General features: G+C 46.1%; 1 protein-coding gene across 4 annotated transcripts in view; it reads left to right on the top strand.

The window, feature by feature from the left end:
- The window catches only part of PIP (proline iminopeptidase), a 124,905-nt gene that overhangs the window by 87,684 nt on the left and 12,701 nt on the right, over positions 1-24,520 (top strand). For all 4 annotated transcript variants that reach the window (XM_090013558.1, XM_090013550.1, XM_090013566.1 and 1 more), the window contains one exon: positions 1,779-1,892. In XM_090013558.1, the coding sequence (XP_089869684.1) occupies positions 1,779-1,892 (114 nt within the window). The remainder of the gene's footprint in view (positions 1-1,778; positions 1,893-24,520) is intronic.

The raw sequence follows: 24,520 nt of genomic DNA, 5'->3' as shown, positions 1-24,520 counted from the left end.
TTCTCGATCAGCCGTGACTCTGAGGAATCCCTTCCTTGAACCGTGAACGAGGGAGAGACCTAAGGCTTGCCAGCGCCACGGCTCCTCCGACGAGCCGAAGAGGTCGAGGGAGAACGTGAGGGGAGAGGGAACGGCAGCGGCGCTGCCGGCGGCGGGTGGCCGAGAATGAAACAGGAGAAAGAGAAGCAGAGTGGGAGAGAGAGAGAGAGAGATGAGAGAGCATGAGAGAAAGAGGGCGAGACCCTCTCCCTTCCCCTTTATCGAACGAAGGCCCTTCCTCCACGAAAGGTGGAGTCGGTTACGCTGGCTGTAACCTCCCCCTCCCCTTTCGAACTTGCAAGAATCGTGCCCTAGGCACGATTCTTGTTTTCGGGTGTTTTATAAAACAAAGCCCGGGTCCGGGTCCGAACCGTGACCCGCAATGACGGATCCACTCTAACGTGGATCCGGGTCGGCTTTATAGCGTTGGATCCAACCTAACGTGGATCCGATCATGTTATAAAGGTGGATACACAGGTTGGATCCAAATGGGGGGTCCAACTGTGAATCAAACCCAAAATAATTTGAGAGGAGGAGGGAGAGAAGAAACCCGTTCAGGGTGTTCTATTCCAAAATCATCATAAGGGCCTAGCCCTGATACAAAAGAGGCGTTTATAGCCAATACAAAAAGTGCCCACTATGGGCTTCATTACACTGAAAAAGGGGAGCAACCCCAACGGGTTGCTTGGTCAAAAACTCGGGCCCTCTGCCCTGCCGAAGTCTGAACACAGGCACCCAGGACGGGGCGCCTGTCTGCCAAAACTGTCCCCCTGCCGCAGGGGGGCTTGCTTGCCTTCTTTGGTCTGGGATGCCTGCGCACGTCTCCCTGCACTGCAGGTTCTGTTAGCCGGACCCCCCCCCCCCCCCCCCCCCCCCCCTTGCTTACTCCTGGTCCCTGGCAAGGGGCATGGCTCAAGGCATGCCTGAAAGTGACCTGCGCGCATGGCCGGCTAGGCCAATGCATGCGGTTGGCACCGCTCGCCAGGTGGGAGCATATCACATGCATGCTCCAGAAAATTTAGATGTTACTTTATCAAACTTAAACAGCAATAACATGGGGAATCTAAACATGGAAATTCAATTGCAATAACTGGGATATTTTGAAACACTTCAATTCAGTCTGCAACTCCAACAAGTTCTTGTTTGATCAATGCCAACCTTGATAATGACCAGATTACAACCACAAAAACATGGCTTCCACAACAAGTAATGAAGCCTTGCTGTACTCTTAGTGAAACGTCAAATTAACAAGTTATTTTGGTGCAGGCTTTAGATTAGTTTGTGTGTTCATGTGCATGCATCAATGTCGATGTCTGCCTGCACATGCATGTGTATGTGAGCAGTTGCATCTGCAACCTTTAGTTTTTACTATATAAGTATTGAAATATCTTGATTCAAACAAGATATTCATCATACCACTTGGATAGGCATTACTTGCCAAGTAGTAGTTGGGCATGGAGATGCTTGAAATCATGGATGCATTTATGCTTGTTAGTGTCAGGAGGGGAGCATCTTTTACTGGTCCTAGTCAACAAATTTCTAAAAGTTTTTTTGTGCATTTTTATATGTATTATCATGTTAGTTGCATTTCATACAACCCTTAGCTATTTATTAACACTAAATATCTTATAGGAATTATCAATAAAGCAGTTGTTTATCCTTCTCAGATTTCTTTTTCTTTTCTAAATGATTAGCAGCTGTTCATAGCGAATGACTATGTTGGATCTTGTTATTGACAGGCATTTGCACGAATTGAAAATCATTACTTTGTAAATAAAGGATTTCTTCCTTGTGAATCACACCTATTGGATAATGTTGACAAGATACGACATATTCCAAATGTGATCGTTCAGGTATGGTGCATCAGTTAATCTCATCAAGTTTTTTGTTTCAACTTTACCTATAAGTTGTGATATTCTATTGCCTACTGAAGTTTATCTTTATTTTATTTATAAGATGGCATAATTTACTTTATGCTGACCAACCTATGCTTGATTCCTTAAATTTGTCCATATTCTGACTTCTTGTGTCATGAAATTTGTATTGCATGTGAATTTTTGTGTATACAGTTTATTGTTGCAGCTTGAACATGATGTACCTATGCAATGCATCTCTTACTTAGTTGTAGGTTCTCATTTCACCCTAAAACGTCGCTAGTTGTAGGTTCTCATTTCACCCTAAGATGTCGCTTTGGGGATCAAAAGCCATAGTATCACTAACTAGCATCTAACTCATGGTTTTGAGATGAGGATGTGATCAATGAAGGGAACCATGATAAACTTTGTTCTATATTGCTGTAACGACCCCAACTCATACCTCTTAAAAATGCGATTTTTTTTTTAAACTATTGTGAAAATCTTTCCAGAGACTCGGGGCCTTTACAGTTTCACTCACAGTTGGATAACTAAAAAACCCACTAGAGATCTTACATTTATCACCCACACCATAGTAAGCCAAATTTTATTAATTAAGTAATAATGGTCTCAAGACAATTGCATAAGACAATCAGACTGCATAAACAATTAAATGTAAAAAAAAAGTAAAGATAGACTGTAACGCCCCAAAATTTCAAACTTTGGAACCTTTCAGAAAACAGGCAAGAGACTAAAAGAATCTCTTTATTACAGAGTTGGTTTATGAAATCAGCGGAAGACCATCCTTTTGTTAATTTTAGAAAGGCAAGCTGACCACTTTGGGCACGTTAGCCGAAGAACCAAAACATACAACCCATGCTACTTGAAAAAGGCACTTTCATTAAAAAAAGGTTTCAAAAGTACAAAATTCGGATGTCCCAAGGAAAATCCGTTACAAGACCCAAAAACATCAGGACGCGAGCTAAGAGCAGGAAGAAGAAAGTCTTGAAGCCATCTTGCCATCGCGCCATCGCCCGTGGAGTACCTATTCATCACCTGTACCCATAGAATGGGTTAGTTTCGCAAAAAACTAGTAGGTGCACAAGAGAGACTACAAAGAAACTGAAATATGTACATTTAATTCAGTAGGTTACGCAGTTTAAAGCAGATATGCAGTTAAACAGGTAAGCAATGCAAGCAGGTAAATAGTGCAAACGCGTAAGTAGTGCAAGCGAATCAGTAGTGCAAACGAATAGGTAGTGCAAGCGAGTCAATAGTGCAAGCGAGTGCAAGCGAGTCAGTAGTGCAAGCGAGTGCAAGCGAGTCAGTAGTGCAAGCGAGTCAGTGGTGCAAGCGAGTGCAAGGGAGTCAGTACTGCAAGCGAGTACAAGTGAGTCTCACTACTCAACAACCAGTGTGAACAAACTTTATGTTTCGATATTACTGGCCTGCGGGTACGCGTAGGCAAAACGTAGAAACAACTGAGACTAGTTCGGGCGTCTGTTATTCTATGTATTTTGAATAACCCGAATAGCTAGTTGAGTCTGCTCCAAAGGGACGGCTTTAGCCGAGAGAGGATTCTCCAAAGGAGGCAGTGCCACGGATGCATCCAACTTCTGCAGAAGTGTTGAGCTAACTATTGTAGCCCCTTTCCCCTAACTCCAATGACTGGGGAGGCCGGATCATTGCCCGTAGGGTGGTTGTTAACAACCTGTCCATTGGAGTTTGTACCGCTCTGTCCTCTCCCTTGACAGACCACTAGAAACGAATAAGTACGTTAGGGGTTGCTTAACTAACGACCCATTCTATGCTGTGGTCTTTAAACCACTTGAGCATCTTGCCTGTGAAGGCGAATGTGAGGCCATTTATGTGATTCCAGCATTGTGCATTTCACACTGTTTGAGGTCGCACGACCATCTCATCCGATCATCGCAGTACTAGACGTGTTGCGCACGACTACAAGTACTCTAGGATGAAGGGGGTATAGCTCCTCAAAAGAAGCCTCAACAGGAGTGTTTCACAAAGATGTAAAGTTTATCAACTTTACTATATCCTTTGAAACAGCAGTACCTGGTGCCAACATTATGCCTGCGATTTTCTAGAACCTCATCCGCTATCGGGGTATCTACATGCCTCGCATGACTCGACACCGGCCTCGATAGACGGGATACAGGTTTCTCAACAGAACCTCCAACTCGTCTGCAGGACTGCATACTCAAGGAGTCAGGATCCTTGCAAGGTATCCCCCTCCTTAGACGGGGGATGTAACGCTAGCTCCTATCTCAACTCTCGTCGCAAGAGAGAGAGGTGAATGCCTGAGGATGCCTTTAAGGCATATGCAAGGCGCAAAAACCTGTGCGGCATATGCAATAGCAAAGCAGTAATAATACATACAAAAACAAGAGCCTAGGCGCAAAGCGCGACGACATGGTAAAGGCGGTAAGCAGAAGTACAACGCTGAACCTCGCCACGATGCGTGACGGCACATACAAACCATAAGCAAGAATGCAACACGAGATCTCGACGTGATACACGATGGCAAGTATAGACTGACATAAGGTAAAGGGCAAGGATCGCGAAACCGCGTCCTTGAGTTAAGTGCATACTCGTATAAATATATATATATATATATATTCATTTAATGATCGTTTTTAGTTTAATTGAACTTAATTCAATTATCCAAGTCTTCCGTACAATCTTCCCCTACCTTGGAAGGTTACGAGCTTGCTGACGTCTGCGGACGTACACAATTGACGGCTCGGGTCGCAGAGCGCGAGTGAGATCCGTCGTAGCTGCAAATATACGATATTAACATGCAAACCCAAACAAAAGCAAAAGCAAGGCAAAGACTCAACTTCTCCAATACCTAGAGCTGGGGCCAACAGTCCCAAATGACTCTCAAAAGAAAAGGATGGGGCAGGGCCAAATGAGCCTTGCCGCCCAAAGAGGGATGTAGTCAATGCGAGCAGATGACTCACGTTCACTAGGAATTCCTCGCTGGAGATCAACAATTGTAATGATCTGTCCTTATTACGATGTAGCTTCCAAAGATTCCCCGGGCCTGTCGACCAAGGGTATAGGCTCGCGCACAAAGGGGCAGGGGGCATCGGCCCCTGCTGGCAAACAAAAAGGCAGGGGCCGATGGCCCGTGTTAGCAAACAGAAAGGCAGGGGCCAATGGCCCCTGCTGGCACACAGAAAGGCAGGGGCCGATGGCCCCTGCTGGCAAAAGAGAAAGGCAGGGGCCATAGGCCCCTGCTGGCAAACGAAAGGCAGGGGCCTATGCCCCTGCTGACAAAAGAAAGCCAGGGGCCATAGGCCCCTGCTGGCAAACGAAAGGCAGGGGCCGATGGCCCCTGCTGGCGCAACAAAAAGGGGCAGGGAAGAGGGGCTCGACCCCTCCCCTGCCGTAGCAGAGAGCAGGGAAGAGGGGCCCGGCCCCTCCCCTGCCGTACGGAAGTAGGGAGGAGGCTCCGCCCCTCGCCTGCCGTACGAAAGCAGGGAGGAGGCTCAACCCTCCCCTTCCTGTGTAACGAAGAAACGAGGGGGAAGGAATGAGAGAGAGAGAGAGAGACAAAAAGAGGGAGAAGAAGGTACCTGGTGGTCGGCGGCGGCGTCGGAGAGAGTCGCCGGCGGCGATCGGCTGACGCTGGTCTTCGGCGAATCGAGGGTGACGAGAGGCGGTGGGTGTCGGGGAGAGAGATGAGAGGGTCGAGGTGGAAGGGCGGTGAGGAGGCTTTCATAACCCTCCTCCCGCCTGCCTCGTTGTCTTAAAAGACAGCGAGAGGCAGTGGTCCGGGTCGGGTCCGGATCCGGCCTGAATCAAAACATTTTTTTTTTGCCGTTACATCCTACCCTCCTTAAAATAATTTCGTCCGCGAAATTTTTATTCCATGCAAAGGTCAAAATACAAGTCAGGGTATTTTTCCCTGATATCCGACTCAGGCTCCCATGTACATTCATTTATTCCATGGTGTTGCCAACGTACTTTTACAAGAGAAATCGTCTTCGATCTGAGCACTTGGTCTCGACGGTCAACGATTGCCACTGGTCTTTCCTCGAACGTCAAGTCTTTTTGGATATCCACATCATCATAATGAATGATGTGTGATGGGTCGTGAACGTATCTTCTCAGCATAGATACGTGGAAGACGTCCTGGATCTGAGCGTGCTGAGGAGGCAACGCAACACGATAAGCCGCCTCACCGATCCGATCTAGGATCTCAAAAGGTCCGACGAACCGGGGACTCAACTTTCCTTTCTTCCCAAAACGGAAAACGCTCTTTGTAGGAGATACCTTAACAAAAACCATATCTCCTGTTGAGAACTCGAGCTCTCTACGTCGACGATCGACGTAACACTTCTGCCGACTCTGCGCGGTACGCAAACGTTCCCTGATCATCTGCACTTGCTGAGTATAGTGCTGTAGCACTATAGGTGAATCTTGTTAGTTTTGCAACCTCCAGTTCGTTCCACGTTGGAGCTGCAAAACAGAGAGAGGTAGAGGAAGGGAGAGAGAGGTTTGGGGAAAACCGATACCCTGCTGTACATGGGTCGGCTGCTGTGTATTACTTTATGTTAACATGAGATTACAAACAAAATTAGGGTACTAGAATACCCTTTTTACAATAATCAATATTACATAATGCCATTAATGAGGAAGTGGGTGTCACGGGTCTGGATCTTCAGATCCATGACCCGTAACCAGAGAAAACACTTCTTTTCACCCTCCCTCAAGTTGTGCATGATCTTGAATCATGAACAACTTGCCTTTTAACATCCAAAATCTGTCTTTAGTCAATCCTTTTGTAAATATATCCGCCACTTGATCTGTAGTTCTAACAAATTCAGGCTCAATCTCTCTCTTCTACCTTTTGTCTCACAAAATGCTGGTCTATTTCAATATGCTTGGCACGACTGTAATGAATCGGATTAAAAGTGTAAAACCCACGTTTTTCATAAAAAAAAAAAAAAATTTAACGGACCCGGGCCGGGTCGGGTCCGGACCCGACCCGGGCCCGCCTGCGATAGGGTTTTAAGATAACCCGACGTAGGAAGAGGATTTTAAATCCTCTTCCCGAGCGCCGCCCCCCACATCGCGCCTTCTGCCCGATAGGGAAACCCATCGGGGTTTCCCCTTTTGTCGCCCTCCCCGAGCTCTTTAAGAGCATTGCGGGAGGGGAGGAACGATGCCCCGCCCCCCTTCTCGTTCCCTGCAGGCGGCAACCACGACCGACGCCTCCTCCTTCCCTGCGCACGCCGGCGATCGCCAGCCATCTCGCCTCCCAGGTACGCCACTTCTCCTCCTCCCTCTTCTGTTCCTCACCCCCCTCTCTCCGTCACCTCGTCGGGAGGCCGATAGGCGGCTCACAGCCCCTGCCGCGGCCTCCCACCTTCCCTGTGCCCATCGGGGGCCCGATAGGTGGCCTATGGGCCCCTGTCGTCCCCTCTTCCCTCTGGGGGTGCGCCGGAGTGCCGGCAGGGGACCAATGGCCCCTGCGACACCCCCTCACCCCAATGGGTGATAGGGAAACCGACGGAAGGTCGGTTGCCCTCCCTGTCACCCCCGCCCCGGTCCCTCTTCTTCTAGCAGGGGTCAGTCCCTCTGCCACCCCTAGATCACCTGTAGGCAGGGGCAATGCCCCTGCCGCTTCATGTTTCCCGGCAGGCAGGGGCTCGCCCTGCTGCCTCTGGGGTTTTGGCGCGCAGGGGTAGTGCCCCTGTCGCCTTCCTATCTCGGCTGGCAGGGGCAATGCCCCTGTCGCCCTTTGTTTTGTGGGGCTGGCAGGGACTCACCCCCCTGCCGCCTCTTGGCTTCTGGGAGGGCAGGGGATAACCCCCCCTGCTGCCCCTTGATTCTCTGCACGCAGGGGGCTTGTCCCCCTGTCCCCCCCGTCCCGAGCTCTCTCCCTCTCTCTGTCGGCAGGGGCTGGGCCCTGCCTCCTTGTTGCTGTCGGCAGGGGCTAGCCCTGCCGTCTCGTGGCTGTCGACAGGGGCTGCCTCCCCTGCCGCATCGATGCTGTCGGCAGGGGTTGGTCCCCTGTCGTCTCGTGTTGTCGGCAGGGGCTGGCCCCCCTGCCGTTTCATGGCTGTCGGCAGGGGCTCAGCCCTTGTTGTTTTGTTGCGGTCGGCAGGGGCTCAGCCCCTGCCGCTTCGCTGCTGTCGGCAGGGGTAGGCACCTGCCGCCTCGTTGCTGTCGGCAGGGGCTGACCCCCTGCCGCCTTGCTGTTTTTGACAGTGGCTCATTCCCTGTCGCCCCGTTGTCGTCGGTGCCGCCATCGCCTAATTCTACCCTTGCCCCGTTGCACCATTAATTATATTAGCAAAAATTGAATATTTAACACTCTTGCCTATTTACGCAACAGGTCCCGATCGTGCTCCACGGCTCAACCCTCGTATTATCCTCTCGCGTAGGCGTACGCAGCTGCACGACATCCCAAGGTAGGGTAAAGTCGCACAGAGGGCAATAAATGAACCTAGTTAAGTTGAAATAATTAAGATGCCCATGCTAGATATGCTTAGATTTATATTGCTTCTGCATTGCATATTTTCTTGTCTGCATATTTATGAGTCGATGTATGATCTTACTCTTTGAGTATTAATTTGCGTATTTGCTTATGTGGTTGAAGGTGGTTTCATACTTTTTGCAATACTTATGCCCTTAATTGCTTGCATATATATTTGCCTGTACGTTCCTATGGGTCGATGTACAATTTCATTCTTCGATCATTATTTTGCATAGTTGCTTATGAGTTGAGGTGTGGTTTCGTATTTCTTGAAATACATATGCCCTTGTTTGCTTGCAACCATTTTTGCTTGCACATTTCCTTTGAGTGTGGTACGACTTCGTATCTTGTGTATTACTTATGACCTTATATGTTTTGCCTGTCTAAGTGGTCAGTGTATGGTTTTGGTACCTCGTGTAATTACTTATGTCTTTTCCCTCGATGTGCGGCATCGCAAGTAGAGAGTTCTTTGTTGACATGTTATAACCTGCATATGCCCACACTCATGGTAAATATGTCCTTACATAAATGTAGTCTTGTACCTATCCTGATATCACTTGTTTTCAAAACATTAGAAGTTGCACTTGTGCGCTATAGTTCTTTTAAAAGAGGGTTTCCTCCTGCGAACCCAGTGCTCTTCAAATGGCACAACTTTTGCAAAGTTAAGTTTTAATCATCGCAAGATTTCGAAGTTGCATTTGAGTCCTCCCAAGTCCACACACTTGGGAGAAATGTTTTATAACCTTGATTCAAGTTGCGGCTCAATTCGAATAACCCCGATTAGAGGCATGAGCATATGAATGAGTGGGGTTCTATTGAAGGACCCATTCTTTATGTATCAATCTAGTGTCACATGTCGATACTAAGATAAATTTTGAATGTAAGATTGATAGTGTTGTGTCTTGTAATGTGGCATTATGGCTTTTAAGGATTAATCGTGCCAAATGAGCACTCCTATATTCTTTGAATGGTTATGAAGTTGGGTGTTGGGTATTCCGTCTGAGAAGCCCACAGACCTCCCTTGTTCAATATAGCGTACTTTTAGACATGCACAACATGTTAAGTACTTTGTTGATCGGACGAGAGATCCGAGATGACCTTGCATCATGAAATATGAAAAATGTTGTTGAAGTGAATTCAAAACTTATCTTGCCAGGCTGTGTTGTATTAATTCTTTTGCAGATAATATCTGTTGGGGTTTCTTTTGTGGAACCACATCCCTTTCATCGTAGTCGTACTTATGACATGTACGACCGTACTTTTTGACAAGTACGTCTTCTTACGTTGCGATGATTGGATGAGTAGGTTGTGGCAACCTCGATGAGTGCAAATAACAAAATGTTATGATCACCTAAATAAGTGATGTTTTCGCCTTCGCCGGCAAGATACTCGAGTGGGTCGAAAGACTAGAGTATGTAGAATGGGTCTTCAGCTAACTACCCCTGATGTACTCATTCGAATCGCTGACTCCTGTCAGGAGAGAGGACAGGAAGGTACAAAACTTCGATGGACAGGCCATTAATGGCAGTTACGAGCAAAAGACTCGGCTTCCCCAGTCATCGGAGTTAGGGGAATGAGACTACCATAATTATCCTAGGTGGTAGCTCTCCATGTTTGGGATGCATCCATTGTTTATGCTGCTTCGGGGATTTCTCTCTTGGTCACCGACCGTCCCCTTAGGTGCGGACTCAGTCAGCTATCCGGGTTATCATAAAATACATAGCATAATAAACCCCCGGATCAGTCTAGGCTGTTTCTAGAGTCGTGCCTTGTGCGTACCCGCTTGGCCAGTTAATATCGAAACATAATTTAAATCCGATCACACAATGTGTTCAGTTATGCACGTATGAAAGTTATAGGGTACAACATGTTCAATACTTATGGAATTGGGTGTGTGGTTGATGAAGCATTGTGTTTTGCTAGTTAACTTTCTTGTGCAGTGCTTTGCTTGTAATAGTTAGCCTACTTGTGCTAGTAAAATGCTTGTAATAATTTTAGCATTGTGCTCATGATAGTTGCTCTGTGAATCTGTTGAAATTAAATTGCTATATAATTGCCTGTCTATTTGACATATTAAATTATTCTGCTTAATTATGTTCAATATTGTCCTGTCTGTGCACCTACCAGTTTTTAGTGAAACTGACCCATTTTATGGGCAGGTAATGGATTTGTAATACTGTCGCGATGGCATGATGGCGTGATGAGATCAAGATAGAGCTCTTTCCCTGACGTTTCGCTCCTGAGGACATGTTGGTAAATTTGGTATAAAGTGTGTTTCAAAATTTCTCTTTTATTAAACCGTGAGTTAATAAAACTGTTTTAGTAAGCTTCTTCTTGGTTTCAACAAATGAATTCTCAATTATTGAAACTCTGTTTCTAAACCATTTGATTTCAATGGTTGTGCGGGATTTGACAAAAGGAAAGTTTACGTTGTAACGCGCTCAAGGTCCTTTGACTTGTGGTTTTAAAAATATCATTTTCCGCAGAAGTATTATTTAAACTCTGATAATTGTATGATTTCAAAGCTTTCTAAACTATTCTAAAAAGTTACAAGTCCTTGATTTTTGGGGCGTTACAACTTGGTATCAGAGCGACAGGGAAAATAGTGATTCTTGACCATGCGACATCTGCATCGCACAGTAAGTACTATTGATTTTGTTGTTTTGTACTTAATTTGATTAAAATTTTTGCTGCAATTTAGATGTCGTATAATGAGATGAGCGAGGCAATAAATGTTTTGACTGGAGCCGTTATGCATCTCCAATCTATGGTTCAGAACCTGAGTCATAGTGTGGCTTGCGAGAACACCTTCAAGGGTCAGTGCGATAAACAGATGGATAACCATCAAGTTACCCCTAATCTATTGTACTCCCGAAATTCTATTGTTTGCTCTTTCTGTGGTAAGGTGGACCATTCAGGGAAAGAATGCTGCCATAAGCGAAAGTACGACGGGTGGCAGCTGGCCACACAAGGCTTGGAGCAACGGAAGCAAGTTAAAGATATTCAGAACAATAAGTCAGTTGGTAGTAAGGAAGTTAGCAAATGCCGACTTGCCAATGATAGAATGCAGGGATCCCCACCTAAGAAACAAAAGCAAGGCAGAAGAATCAAGCTACATCGATCGTCTAGTCGTAAATGCTCGAAGTGTAATTATGGTCATCCGGGACAACAATGCCCTCGAGACACTGGAGGTTGTTTCTATTGCGGAAAGATGGGACATTTCGCCAGAGTTTGTCGCAAGAAGGAAGCAGATCTGAAGAAGCGAACCGCGAAGGAAAGTCAGCAACAACAACCCAAGTTGCCCCATTAGTAGCAACTAGAGTAGAAAACCATTTTTATTTTCGTCATGACGGGTTAGGTAGAGAATTAGCAAATAAACACTTTAATAAGTTCGGGTAAGACTTTTTATTTTCCAGTACGGATCTTGTAGTAAAAGTTTATTAATGAAATTACGTATCAAGTTTGTTCAACCCAGACCCTTATGAGTATGATGCTTATGCAGGTAAATGACATGTTACACCGACAACTGATTAGTTTTTGAGTAGTTGACTTGTTACGCCTACAAATGATTAACTTTTAGGTGGTTGACTTATACGCCTACAAATCATTAGTTAGACTATTTAGAGGAATGACACCACACGACTACAAACACTTAGTTTTTATGATACATCACGCCTACATAGCGGTGTTGCAGGGAGTTGCATTATGATTGTTTATGAGAATATATCATACCTGTATAACATGATTGATGGATATCATATTGGACTAAAATGTCTTGTAGATCTGTGCGTGTGTTTCACACTGATATGGTCGAATGCAATGTGCTTTGAGGTAAAAATATATATGCATATGATGTGCCATGATTTGGATGTCTTAGATGCATATATGATTTGAATCCTGTGTGCAAGTTACGTATCTTGAAGTTTAGTAAGATTCTTGATATTACATGATCACATTGTATAAAACTCATGCTTTGAGGTTAGATTTGGATAATGAAATGCTCTTGGTGGCAATGGTATAATGCATAGGATAATATGCTTTTGCATGATATGATTGAAATACATGTGATTTAAAATTTTTGAAAGTATGCGTTATATGTTTAAGTGAGCTATGGTTCATGGAACCTTATTGGTGAAATGAGTAATTTTATGAATTGAATACCAGATGAAGTGATGTGATGCTTTTGCCCATTATTGGTGGCTATCGACCCTGGGAGTCGTCGTTTGTTTTGATGCATGTATCATTGATTTCGGTACCAGTTGAGGACCTTGTCCGCAAAGGATTCTCTGTGAGGGTATGTATGATCAAGATCAGGTAATCCGACTAAAGTGGTGAATCTCTGTGAGGAAGTACACTGTCCAAGATCGGGTAGCCACAAAGACGGTGAATTCCTGTGAGGAAGTATATTGTCCAAGACCAGGTGAACCTTCTAGGGTGGTAATTCCTTGTGAGGTCGTACATTTCCCAGACCAGGTGATCCAGCGTGGAACTTATAAATTTTGATTTCGTAGAGAATTATGATGTGTTTCGATGCTCTTCTGAGAGCATTTGATATAGCTAGTTATGAATCTTTAAATTTGACCTTCTGTGTAGCATGATTATATATTGGTTTTAGATTAGAAAGTTGGATCCTTGCTGATTCTAGATCTTGATACGAGGTTATGTTTTTGTCTTCTATGAAAGTTAGGGTCATTCTACGATTGATAACTTAAGCGAAGATAGGACAACTGGCCATGTAAGGCCTTGAGTTATGGGGATAAGTTGAGGCTACTCCGGACATAGAGTCTGTTAGAAATAGTAAGGGTAACGAACGACAACCTCATTATGATAAAGTACAGAAACCTCCGTTCAAGGAACGTAAACAAACTAGAGCAATGTCTTGTTGTGTCTCTTCATTCGTATCGAATCTAGTAGAAGGTGACGAATAAACATTCTTACAGTCTTCTGCCAAACCCTTTTTGGGACTCCGTATAAACTCTTGCGAAGACATAAATTATTAACAAAATTGCTCACATTTTGTTCGATCGAGTTGTTGGCTTCGAACCTTTCTCAAGAATTTACTATGTGCTATCCTGATTACTTTAATAAGCATATGTGTTTCAAGATCACTCACACATATAGTATATCCTCATTAACAACGAGTATCTAAGAACCAGATTGTCGCAGATAATCTTTTAATAAATATTTCGCGGACGAAATTCTTTTAAGAGGGGTAGGATGTAAAACCCACGTTTTTCATAAAAAAAAAAATTTTTTTTAACGGACCCGGGCCGGGTCGGGTCCGGACCCGACCCGGGCCCGCCTGCGATAGGGTTTTAAGATAACCCGACGTAGGAAGAGGATTTTAAATCCTCTTCCCGAGCGCCGCCCCCCCCCCCCATCGCGCCTTCTGCCCTATAGGGAAACCCATCGGGGTTTCCCCTTTTGTCGCCCTCCCCGAGCTCTTTAAGAGCATTGCGGGAGGGGAGGAACGATGCCCCGCCCCCCTTCTCGTTCCCTGCAGGCGGCAACCACGACCGACGCCTCCTCCTTCCCTGCGCACGCCGGCGATCGCCAGCCACCTCGCCTCCCAGGTACGCCACTTCTCCTCCTCCCTCTTCTCTTCCTCACCCCCCTCTCTCCGTCACCTCGTCGGGAGGCCGACAGGCGGCTCACAGCCTCTGCGGCGGCCTCCCACCTTCCCTGTGCCCATCGGGGGCCCGATAGGTGGCCTATGGGCCCCTGTCGTCCCCTCTTCCCTCTGGGGGTGCGCCGGAGTGCCGGCAGGGGACCAATGGCCCCTGCGACACCCCCTCACCCCTATGGGTGATAGGGAAACCGACGGAAGGTCGGTTGCCCTCCCTATCACCCCCGCCCCGGTCCCTCTTCTTCTGGCAGGGGTCAGTCCCTCTGCCACCCCTAGATCACCTGTAGGCAGGGGCAATGCCCCTGCCGCTTCATGTTTCCCGGCAGGCAGGGGCTCGCCCTGCTGCCTCTGGGGTTTTGGCGCGCAGGGGTAGTGCCCCTGTCGCCTTCCTATCTTGGCTGGCAGGGGCAATGCCCCTGTCGCCCTTTGTTTTGTGGGGCTGGCAGGGACTCACCCCCCTGCCGCCTCTTGGCTTCTGGGAGGGCAGGGGATAACCCCCCCTGCTGCCCCTTGATTCTCTGCACGCAGGGGGCTTGTCCCCCTGTCCCCCCCGTCCCGAGCTCTCTCCCTCTCTCTGTCGGCAGGGGCTGGGCCCTGCCTCCTTGTTGCTGTCGGCAGGGGCTAGCCCTGCCGTCTCGTGGCTATCGATAGGGGCTGCCTCCCCTGCCGCATCGATGCTGTCGGCAGGGGCTGGTCCCCTGTCGTCTCGTGTTGTCGGCAGGGGCTGGCCCCCCTGCCGTTTCATGGTTGTCGGCAGGGGCTCAGCCCCTGCTGTTTTGTTGCGGTCGGCAGGGGCTCAGCCCCTGCCGCTTCGCTGCTGTCGGCAGGGGTAGGCACCTGCCGCCTCGTTGCTGTCGGCAGGGGCTGACCCCCTGCCGCCTTGCTGTTTTTGACAGTGGCTCATTCCCTGTCGCCCCGTTGTCGTCGGTGCCGCCATCGCCTAATTCTACCCTTGCCCCGTTGCACTATTAATTATATTAGCAAAAATTGAATATTTAACACTCTTGCCTATTTACGCAACAGGTCCCGATCGTGCTCCACGGCTCAACCCTCGTATTATCCTCTCGCGTAGGCGTACGCAGCTGCACGACATCCCAAGGTAGGGTAAAGTCGCACAGAGGGCAATAAATGAACCTAGTTAAGTTGAAATAATTAAGATGCCCATGCTAGATATGCTTAGATTTATATTGCTTCTGCATTGCATATTTTCTTGTCTGCATATTTATGAGTCGATGTATGATCTTACTCTTTGAGTATTAATTTGCGTATTTGCTTATGTGGTTGAAGGTGGTTTCATACTTTTTGCAATACTTATGCCCTTAATTGCTTGCATATATACTTGCCTGTACGTTCCTATGGGTCGATGTACAATTTCATTCTTCGATCATTATTTTGCATAGTTGCTTATGAGTTGAGGTGTGGTTTCGTATTTCTTGAAATACATATGCCCTTGTTTGCTTGCAACCATTTTTGCTTGCACATTTCCTTTGAGTGTGGTACGACTTCGTATCTTGTGTATTACTTATGACCTTATATGTTTTGCCTGTCTAAGTGGTCAATGTATGGTTTTGGTACCTCGTGTAATTACTTATGTCTTTTCCCTCGATGTGCGGCATCGCAAGTAGAGAGTTCTTTGTTGACATGTTATAACCTGCATATGCCCACACTCATGGTAAATATGTACTTACATAAATGTAGTCTTGTACCTATCCTGATATCACTTGTTTTCAAAACATTAGAAGTTGCACTTGTGCGCTATAGTTCTTTTAAAAGAGGGTTTCCTCCTGCGAACCCAGTGCTCTTCAAATGGCACAACTTTTGCAAAGTTAAGTTTTAATCATCGCAGGATTTCGAAGTTGCATTTGAGTCCTCCCAAGTCCACACACTTGGGAGAAATGTTTTATAACCTTGATTCAAGTTGCGGCTCAATTCGAATAACCCCGATTAGAGGCATGAGCATATGAATGAGTGGGGTTCTATTGAAGGACCCATTCTTTATGTATCAATCTAGTGTCACATGTCGATACTAAGATAAATTTTGAATGTAAGATTGATAGTGTTGTGTCTTGTAATGTGACATTATGGCTTTTAAGGATTAATCGTGCCAAATGAGCACTCCTATATTCTTTGAATGGTTATGAAGTTGGGTGTTGGGTATTCCGTCTGAGAAGCCCACATACCTCCCTTGTTCAATATAGCGTACTTTTAGACATGCACAACATGTTAAGTACTTTGTTGATCGGACGAGAGATCCGAGATGACCTTGCATCATGAAATATGAAAAATGTTGTTGAAGTGAATTCAAAACTTATCTTGCCAGGCTGTGTTGTATTAATTCTTTTGCAGATAATATCTGTTGGGGTTTCTTTTGTGGAACCACATCCCTTTCATCGTAGTCGTACTTATGACATGTACGACCGTACTTTTTGACAAGTACGTCTTCTTACGTTGCGATGATTGGATGAGTAGGTTGTGGCAACCTCGATGAGTGCAAATAACAAAATGTTATGATCACCTAAATAAGTGATGTTTTCGCCTTCGCCGGCAAGATACTCGAGTGGGTCGAAAGACTAGAGTATGTAGAATGGGTCTTCAGCTAACTACCCCTGATGTACTCATTCGAATCGCTGACTCCTGTCAGGAGAGAGGACAGGAAGGTACAAAACTTCGATGGACAGGCCATTAATGGCAGTTACGAGCAAAAGACTCGGCTTCCCCAGTCATCGGAGTTAGGGGAATGAGACTACCATAATTATCCTAGGTGGTAGCTCTCCATGTTTGGGATGCATCCATTGTTTATGCTGCTTCGGGGATTTCTCTCTTGGTCACCGACCGTCCCCTTAGGTGCGGACTCAGTCAGCTATCCGGGTTATCATAAAATACATAGCATAATAAACCCCCGGATCAGTCTAAGCTGTTTCTAGAGTCGTGCCTTGTGCGTACCCGCTTGGCCAGTTAATATCGAAACATAATTTAAATCCGATCACACAATGTGTTCAGTTATGCACGTATGAAAGTTATAGGGTACAACATGTTCAATACTTATGGAATTGGGTGTGTGGTTGATGAAGCATTGTGTTTTGCTAGTTAACTTTCTTGTGCAGTGCTTTGCTTGTAATAGTTAGCCTACTTGTGCTAGTAAAATGCTTGTAATAATTTTAGCATTGTGCTCATGATAGTTGCTCTGTGAATCTGTTGAAATTAAATTGCTATATAATTGCCTGTCTATTTGACATATTAAATTATTCTGCTTAATTATGTTCAATATTGTCCTGTCTGTGCACCTACCAGTTTTTAGTGAAACTGACCCATTTTATGGGCAGGTAATGGATTTGTAATACTGTCGCGATGGCATGATGGCGTGATGAGATCAAGATAGAGCTCTTTCCCTGACGTTTCGCTCCTGAGGACATGTTGGTAAATTTGGTATAAAGTGTGTTTCGAAATTTCTCTTTTATTAAACCGTGAGTTAATAAAACTGTTTTAGTAAGCTTCTTCTTGGTTTCAACAAATGAATTCTCAATTATTGAAACTCTGTTTCTAAACCATTTGATTTCAATGGTTGTGCGAGATTTGACAAAAGGAAAGTTTACGTTGTAACGCGCTCAAGGTCCTTTGACTTGTGGTTTTAAAAATATCATTTTCCGCAGAAGTATTATTTAAACTCTGATAATTGTATGATTTCAAAGCTTTCTAAACTATTCTAAAAAGTTACAAGTCCTTGATTTTTGGGGCGTTACAAAAAGACATACTAATGGCACTCTGGTTGTCACACAAAAGAAGTAAACGAGATATCGATTCTCCTACTTCTGTCAGTAGATGTCTAACCCAAGTAGCCTCAGCAGTGGTGGCTGCCATTGACCTGTATTCAGCCTCTGTACTGGATCTGGCAACAGCCTTTTGTTTCTTACTACTCCAAGAAACCAAATTCATCCCAATAAATACACAATAACCGGATACTGATCTGCGTTCATCTGGATCTCCCGCCCAGTCCGCATCAGAATAAATAGTGATCTCATGTGCACTTTGCCCATTTGTCTTTCGTTTATATATGAGACCATACCCAACTGAAACAATGTTTTTATTGATATTAGGGGCATAAAGAACATTTGAAAGATTGATGGAGGATTCAGGTAAGGGTATGATGGAGTTTCTAATATGCGAAACAGAGTGGTGTGATCCATCTCCAGTAACTATACTACTTCTACCAATGTAAGGAACAAGTTTTAGGAGCTTACCTGCATCACCAGTAACATGAGTCGTTCCGCGAGAGTCCACATACCAAGTACCTTGCTCATTTTGTTTCATATTCAATTCTGCTAAGGCTGACAACAACAACTCTTTTACTTCTCCGTTGGTCCTTGTATTGTCTGTGCCTCTTTTTGCTTCAGTTTGTGTTGATTTTCCTTTATTTAGGGGATTGAACCAACAGTTAGCTTTGATATGCCCCCTTTTATTACACAGAAAGCAAGTAGGGATTGGCCTCTGTCTTTGTGGGTTGGTATATGAGTTGGGGGTAGGCAATAATCCACAACCTCCATGACCACTTCTACCTTGTGCTCCTTTTCCCTTGATATCATAGTTTCCTCGTCCTCGTGCATAAGTAACCCCTGTAGCAAGAACTTCTTGTGCCCCAGTATGCATAGATGATTCTTCAGAAAATCCCTTTAGATTCATCTCATATTGTAACAATTTTGCACGCAGATCTTCAAAATTGGGCAGCTCAGGTAAACATAACAGAGAAGTGACAATCATATGATAGTCGTGTCCCAATCCACTGAGGGTTTGCTGTACCAAATCTTTATCAGAAACTGTACTTCCAACAACTGCTAACTGATCTGTGATGACCTTCATTTTGTTCAAATATTCCATGATGGTCATGGAGTCCTTAACATTTGAGATTCTCTTTTAAGAAACATAATCCTGGCCTGAGAAACCTGTGAGTATGTCTGAACAAGTCTGTTCCAAAGTTGCATGGCAGTGCAGTCATCTGGAATGGCTACAAGAACCTCTTGTGAGAGTGTTGGTGTAATATAAGCAACAAGCGCTTGGTCTCTTTTTATCCAAGCCACAAATTCAGGATTTCTAACATATACGGTAGTAGATTCCCCTTTGCTGTCCCTTTCTTCTTGTGATATGAACTCAGGAGGAACTGGAATGGATCCATCCAGATGTCCAGAAAGATCCTGACTCCTAATGAAAGGTATGATTTGCCTCTTCCAAGTAAAGAAATTACCATTATTTAATTTTTCAGACACAAGTTGGCTGAGGAAACTTGAAGAAAGAACTGACTGGTTAGGAAGAGAATTCATGTTTCACAGAATGAAGAATGTATTCAGCACAATCTGCTTACACCTGCAGTTCTATAATTTTTCCTTCTTTTTTTTTTGCAGGAACTAATTCAGATTGCTGATACGAAACAGAAATTTAAAGACAATCAGATTTCTGATTTGTATATGAAATGGAATATCGGATATGAAAATCCAAAAAAAAAATGTGCATATGTATTCCTAATGTCGGCTTGTTAATGGCAGAATGAGGGAATCTGGGCTGAAGCACTCAAGAGATAAAAATAAACAGTGGCGAAACCAAGGTTCGGCCACCACCAACGTAGGAGAAAAGGAAACTGTAGGAAGAAAAATTGAGAAAAGAAGAGGATGAATAAGACGTGAATCCAAAGTTGGCTGGGTGAATAAGACGTGAATAAGTTGGCTGGGTGAGAAAAGAAGGGGTGAATAAGAATTAGTTGGGTCAGTCGTGATTCCCAGAAACCAAAAAAGAAATCTCAGTTGTCTGGGTCAGTCGTGAACCCAGAAAGAAATAGGAAACATGTGTAGGATCTGCTGAGACTGATTGGGTCAGTCGTGATTCCAGAAAGAAATAGGAAACAGGTGTAGGATCTTCAGACTTTGGAATGAAACTGACTAGGTCAGTCGTGAATCCAAAAAGAAAAGAAAACAAGAACAGCCGTACCTTTTTTTATTATTGATTTTCAGACTTTGGAAGAGGAATTAGAGGAGAAAAGGATCTTCAGACGTGTCTTTTGAATCGATCCCAGTTTCAGCTGAAGCGTGGCTCTGATACCATGTTAGTTTTGCAACCTCCAGTCCGTTCCACGTTGGAGCTGCAAAACAGAGAGAGGTAGAGGAAGGGAGAGAGAGGTTTTGGAAAAACCGATACCCTGCTGTACATAGGTCGGCTGTTGTGTATTACTTTATGTTAACATGAGATTACAAACAAAATTAGGGTACTAGAATACCCTTTTTACAATAATCAATATTACATAATGCCATTAATGAGGAAGTGGGTGTCACGGGTCTGGATCTTCAGATCCATGACCCGTAACCAGAGAAAACACTTTTTTTCAAATCTAACATCCGTTCACCAACCTCATCCCAGTAAACAGGTGATCGACAAGGCTTCCCGTACAAAGCTTCGTACGGGGCCATACCGATACTCGCATGATAACTATTATTGTACGCGAATTCTGCCAACCCGGTATGAGAGTCCCATTCTCCCTTCCAGTCTAACATGCACGCTCGCAGCATGTCCTCCAAAGTCTGAATCGTGCGTTCAGATTGTCCGTCGGTCTGAGGGTGGAAAGCGGTGCTGAATTTCAGTTTCGTGCCCAAGGCCAACTGCAGTTGTCCCCAAAACCTAGAGGTGAACCTCGGGTCACGATCGGAGATGATTGACACAGGAACACTGTGCAATCTCACAATCTCCCTGACATAGAGGTCTGCCAAGCTGTCCAGTGACTGACTGAGCCGAATAGGGAGGAAATGCGCCGATTTAGTGAGTTGATCCACGATCACCCAAATCGCATCGTGTTTCCTCCGCGTCCTCGGCGAACCGACGATGAAGTCCATCGTGATGTCCTCCCACTTCCATTGTGGAATCTCCATCTGCTGCATCACTCCGCCTGGTCGCTGGTGCTCGATCTTAACCTGTTGGCAAGTCAAGCACTTCGAAACGTACTCGGCTACGTCCCGCTTCATTCCACTCCACCAATATCTGCGCTGCAAATCTTTGAACATCTTTGTGCCGCCCGGGTGAATCGTGTACTTGGACTTGTGGGCTTCAGCGAGAATCTCATCTCTCAAAATAGGGTCTTTTGGCACCCAGAGACGATCCTTACGCCATACACCTCCTTCCTCACTCAGATGGAACGGGGTATCGGCCCGCTGCGCTAGAGCCTTCAGCTTTTCGTACCGCTCATCGATCTTTTGACTAACAAAGATCCTAGATAATAGCTCAGGTTGAGCTACCATGCTGGAAAGACTGATCGAAACTGGAGTGACTGCAAACGGTTCCCACGATATCAGATCTTCGATCAGCTTCCACCCCGCAAATAACAAATTAACGGAAACGCTGGGAGACTTGCGGCTCAGCGCGTCGGCCACAACGTTCGCTTTTCCCGGGTGGTAGGACAAGGTAAAGTCGTAATCCATGAGGAATTCCAGCCAACGTCGCTGCCTCATATTCAGCTCATTCTGCGAGAACAAATATTTTAGGCTCTTATGATCTGTAAAAGCCTCGAACCGCTCCCCATACAAATAGTGCCACCATATCTTCAATGCGAAGACCACCGCTGCTAACTCCAAATCATGATTCGGATAATTCTTCTCATGTATTTTAAGTTGGCGCGATGCATAGGCGATCACTCTATCGTTCTGCATTAAGACGCAACCCAAGCCTGTCCCGGAAGCGTCGGTGTAAATCACGAAGTCGCCTTGACCCGAAGGTAAGGCCAAAATAGGAGCAGTCGTAAGACATTCCTTCAACATCTGAAAACTGCTCTCGCACATGTCGTCCCACACGAATTTAGCTTCTTTCTTCAGGAGCTGCGTCAAGGGTAGAGATATCTTAGAAAAGTCCTGGATAAATCTTCGATAATACCCAGCTAATCCAAGAAAACTCCGAATGTCACGAACATTCCTCGGTTGCTGCCAACTGAGTACAGCCTCGACTTTCGCTGGATCCACGGACACACCTTCCTTGGAGATGACATGTCCCAAAAACATGATCTCCTCGAGCCAAAACTCGCACTTAGAGTACTTAGCGAACAAACGCTCATTTCGCAAAGTTTCGAGAATAACTCTCAAGTGCTCACGATGTTGCTCCCAGCTATCGGAATACACCAAGATGTCGTCGATGAACACGATCACGAAGGTGTCCAAGAAGGGTTTGAACACCCTATTCATGAGATCCATGAACGCTGCAGGAGCGTTAGTGAGTCCGAAGGGCATGACCGTAAATTCGTAATGCCCATACCTGGTCCGGAAGGCCGTCTTGGAGATATCATCTCCCTTAATTCTGAGTTGATGATACCCAGATCTAAGGTCGATCTTTGAGAAGATCTTGGCCCTCTGCAACTGATCAAACTGATCCTCGATGCGTGGCAACGGGTACTTATTCTTTATTGTCGCCTGGTTGAGCATCTGATAGTCGATGCACAATCGCAATGATCCGTCCTTCTTCACGAACAAGACAGGAGCTTCCCAAGGCGAGACGCTGGGGCGAATGAATCCCTGATCCATCAACTGCTTCTTGAGCTCTTCGAGCTCGGCTGGTGCCATCCGATATGGAGCCTTAGAAATTGGCGCAGTACCCGGTAGCAACTCGATGTTGAACTGCACTTCACGAGGTGGAGGAAGGCCTGACAGTTCCTCCGGGAAGACGTTTGGAAAATCTTGAACAACCTCCAAGTATCCCATCGAGACTCGCGTCGGCTCAGACTGGACGACACTAACCAAAAAGGCAGTGCATCCCTTCCTGAGGTAGCTCTGCGCCTTCAGCGACGAAATCAACTTGCTTGCCCGAACAGGTTTCATGATCTTGAATTCCACCTTGGGCATTCCTGGGGGAGACAAACAATCTTGCTATCTCTGCAAAAAATCTTGGCATGATACTTGTGCAGCCAATCCATGCCTAGGATGACGTCAAATTCCGTCATCACTAGCAGGATAGCACAAGTCGGTAAATGCCAATCTGCTAGGACTACGTCCAACTCTGGTACGTAGGTCGCACAAACAGTATTTTTCCCAATCGGGTTATACACTTCAAGGGTATTATGAAAGGGTTTTACAGGTACGCGCAAAAACTTGACAAAATTTACCGAAATAAAAGAGTGTGTGGCACCACAATCAAAAAGCACAAAAGCCGCTTGGTTAGCGACAAAAAGGGTACCTTGCACTAGGTCGCCCTTGGTCAGCTGCTCGGCCTTGGCTGAGTAGACGCGTCCCGGTGCCCTCCTTTGACCGCTTGCCTGCGGTTGCGGCGTTTGATACTGCTGTTGCGACTGTGGTGGCCGAGGGAGCAGAGGTGCTCCGCTGGTCTGCCTGGCGTCGTCAGCCGCCTTTTTGCGATAGTCGCGGGCGTAGTGGCCCATCTTGCCACAATACAGGCATCCGCCTGTGTCGAGCGGGCACGCCTGCCCAATGTGGGATCGATCGCACCTGGGGCACACATTGCCCGTCTGCTGCCTGGCTGGAGGGTTGCCCTGAGGCCGCTGACGCTTCGAAGGAGGATATCGTTTCCTTCCTCCTTCGCTCTTCACAGGAAGGAACGATCGTTTGCCTGGGTCACCGGAAGGTGTCTTCGGCTCACCACCCGTAGCGGGTGGCCTCCTGCCCTGTGTACTCTTAGTGCGGTCCCAGGCCTCACTCAGGAGGGTGACAACAGCAACTGCCGCAGAGAAGGTCGAGGGCATGCTGGTTAGGACCCGATGCATGAGCCCCTCCTTCAGCCCCCGAACAAACTTTCCTGCTCGCTCGCGATCATCCGCGAACAGGTTGGGACAATAGGGTTCTAAGCGCTGGAATTTGGCGATATAATCCGCCAAACTCGAATTGCCCTGGCTGAGCTCCAAAAACTCCACCTTCTTCTTCTCCCTCGCATGAGGCGGGAAGTAGTTCTCCAAAAAAGCCTTTCTAAAAGTTTCCCAAGGAATGGGCGAAATTCCCGAAAACTGCACACTCTGGGCCATGTCCCACCAACTGCGGGCATTCTCCTTCAGCCTAAAGGTCCCGAATAACGTCTTCTTGTCATCGGGCACTGACAAGACCTCAAACACTCGTTCCACCTCCTTCACCCAGTTATCGGCCATGTCTAGGTCGGGCTTGCCGTCGAAGGTCGGGGGGTCAAGCTTCAGGAATTTCTCATACGTCACTGCGGTATGCGGCTTCGGCTCAGGAACGGGCGCTGGTTCCCTTTGAGAACGAATCTGGTCTCGCATAGCCGCTGCTAGGGAACTTATGGAATCCAACACGAATCCCCGCTGATCTGACCAATCGTCAGCAGACCCTTCATTCGAGTTTCTTGCCATCCTTGGAGTAAACAAGGAATACCAATAATTAGAATTTTCAGGAAGCTCGAAATAGGCCAGAAACATAAGTACTATTCATGTTTAACATGAGTAGTTTAGGAAAACCCAGCAATGCTGGTACATAAGCAGAACGCGTCAAGCCTCTTAGCTTAACAATGCAAAATACACCT

Source organism: Nuphar pumila, chromosome 1, assembly GCF_984573655.1.
Source record: "Nuphar pumila chromosome 1, dmNupPumi1.hap1.1, whole genome shotgun sequence".
Lineage (NCBI taxonomy): Eukaryota > Viridiplantae > Streptophyta > Magnoliopsida > Nymphaeales > Nymphaeaceae > Nuphar > Nuphar pumila.
This window is presented reverse-complemented; position numbering and strand designations above follow the sequence as displayed.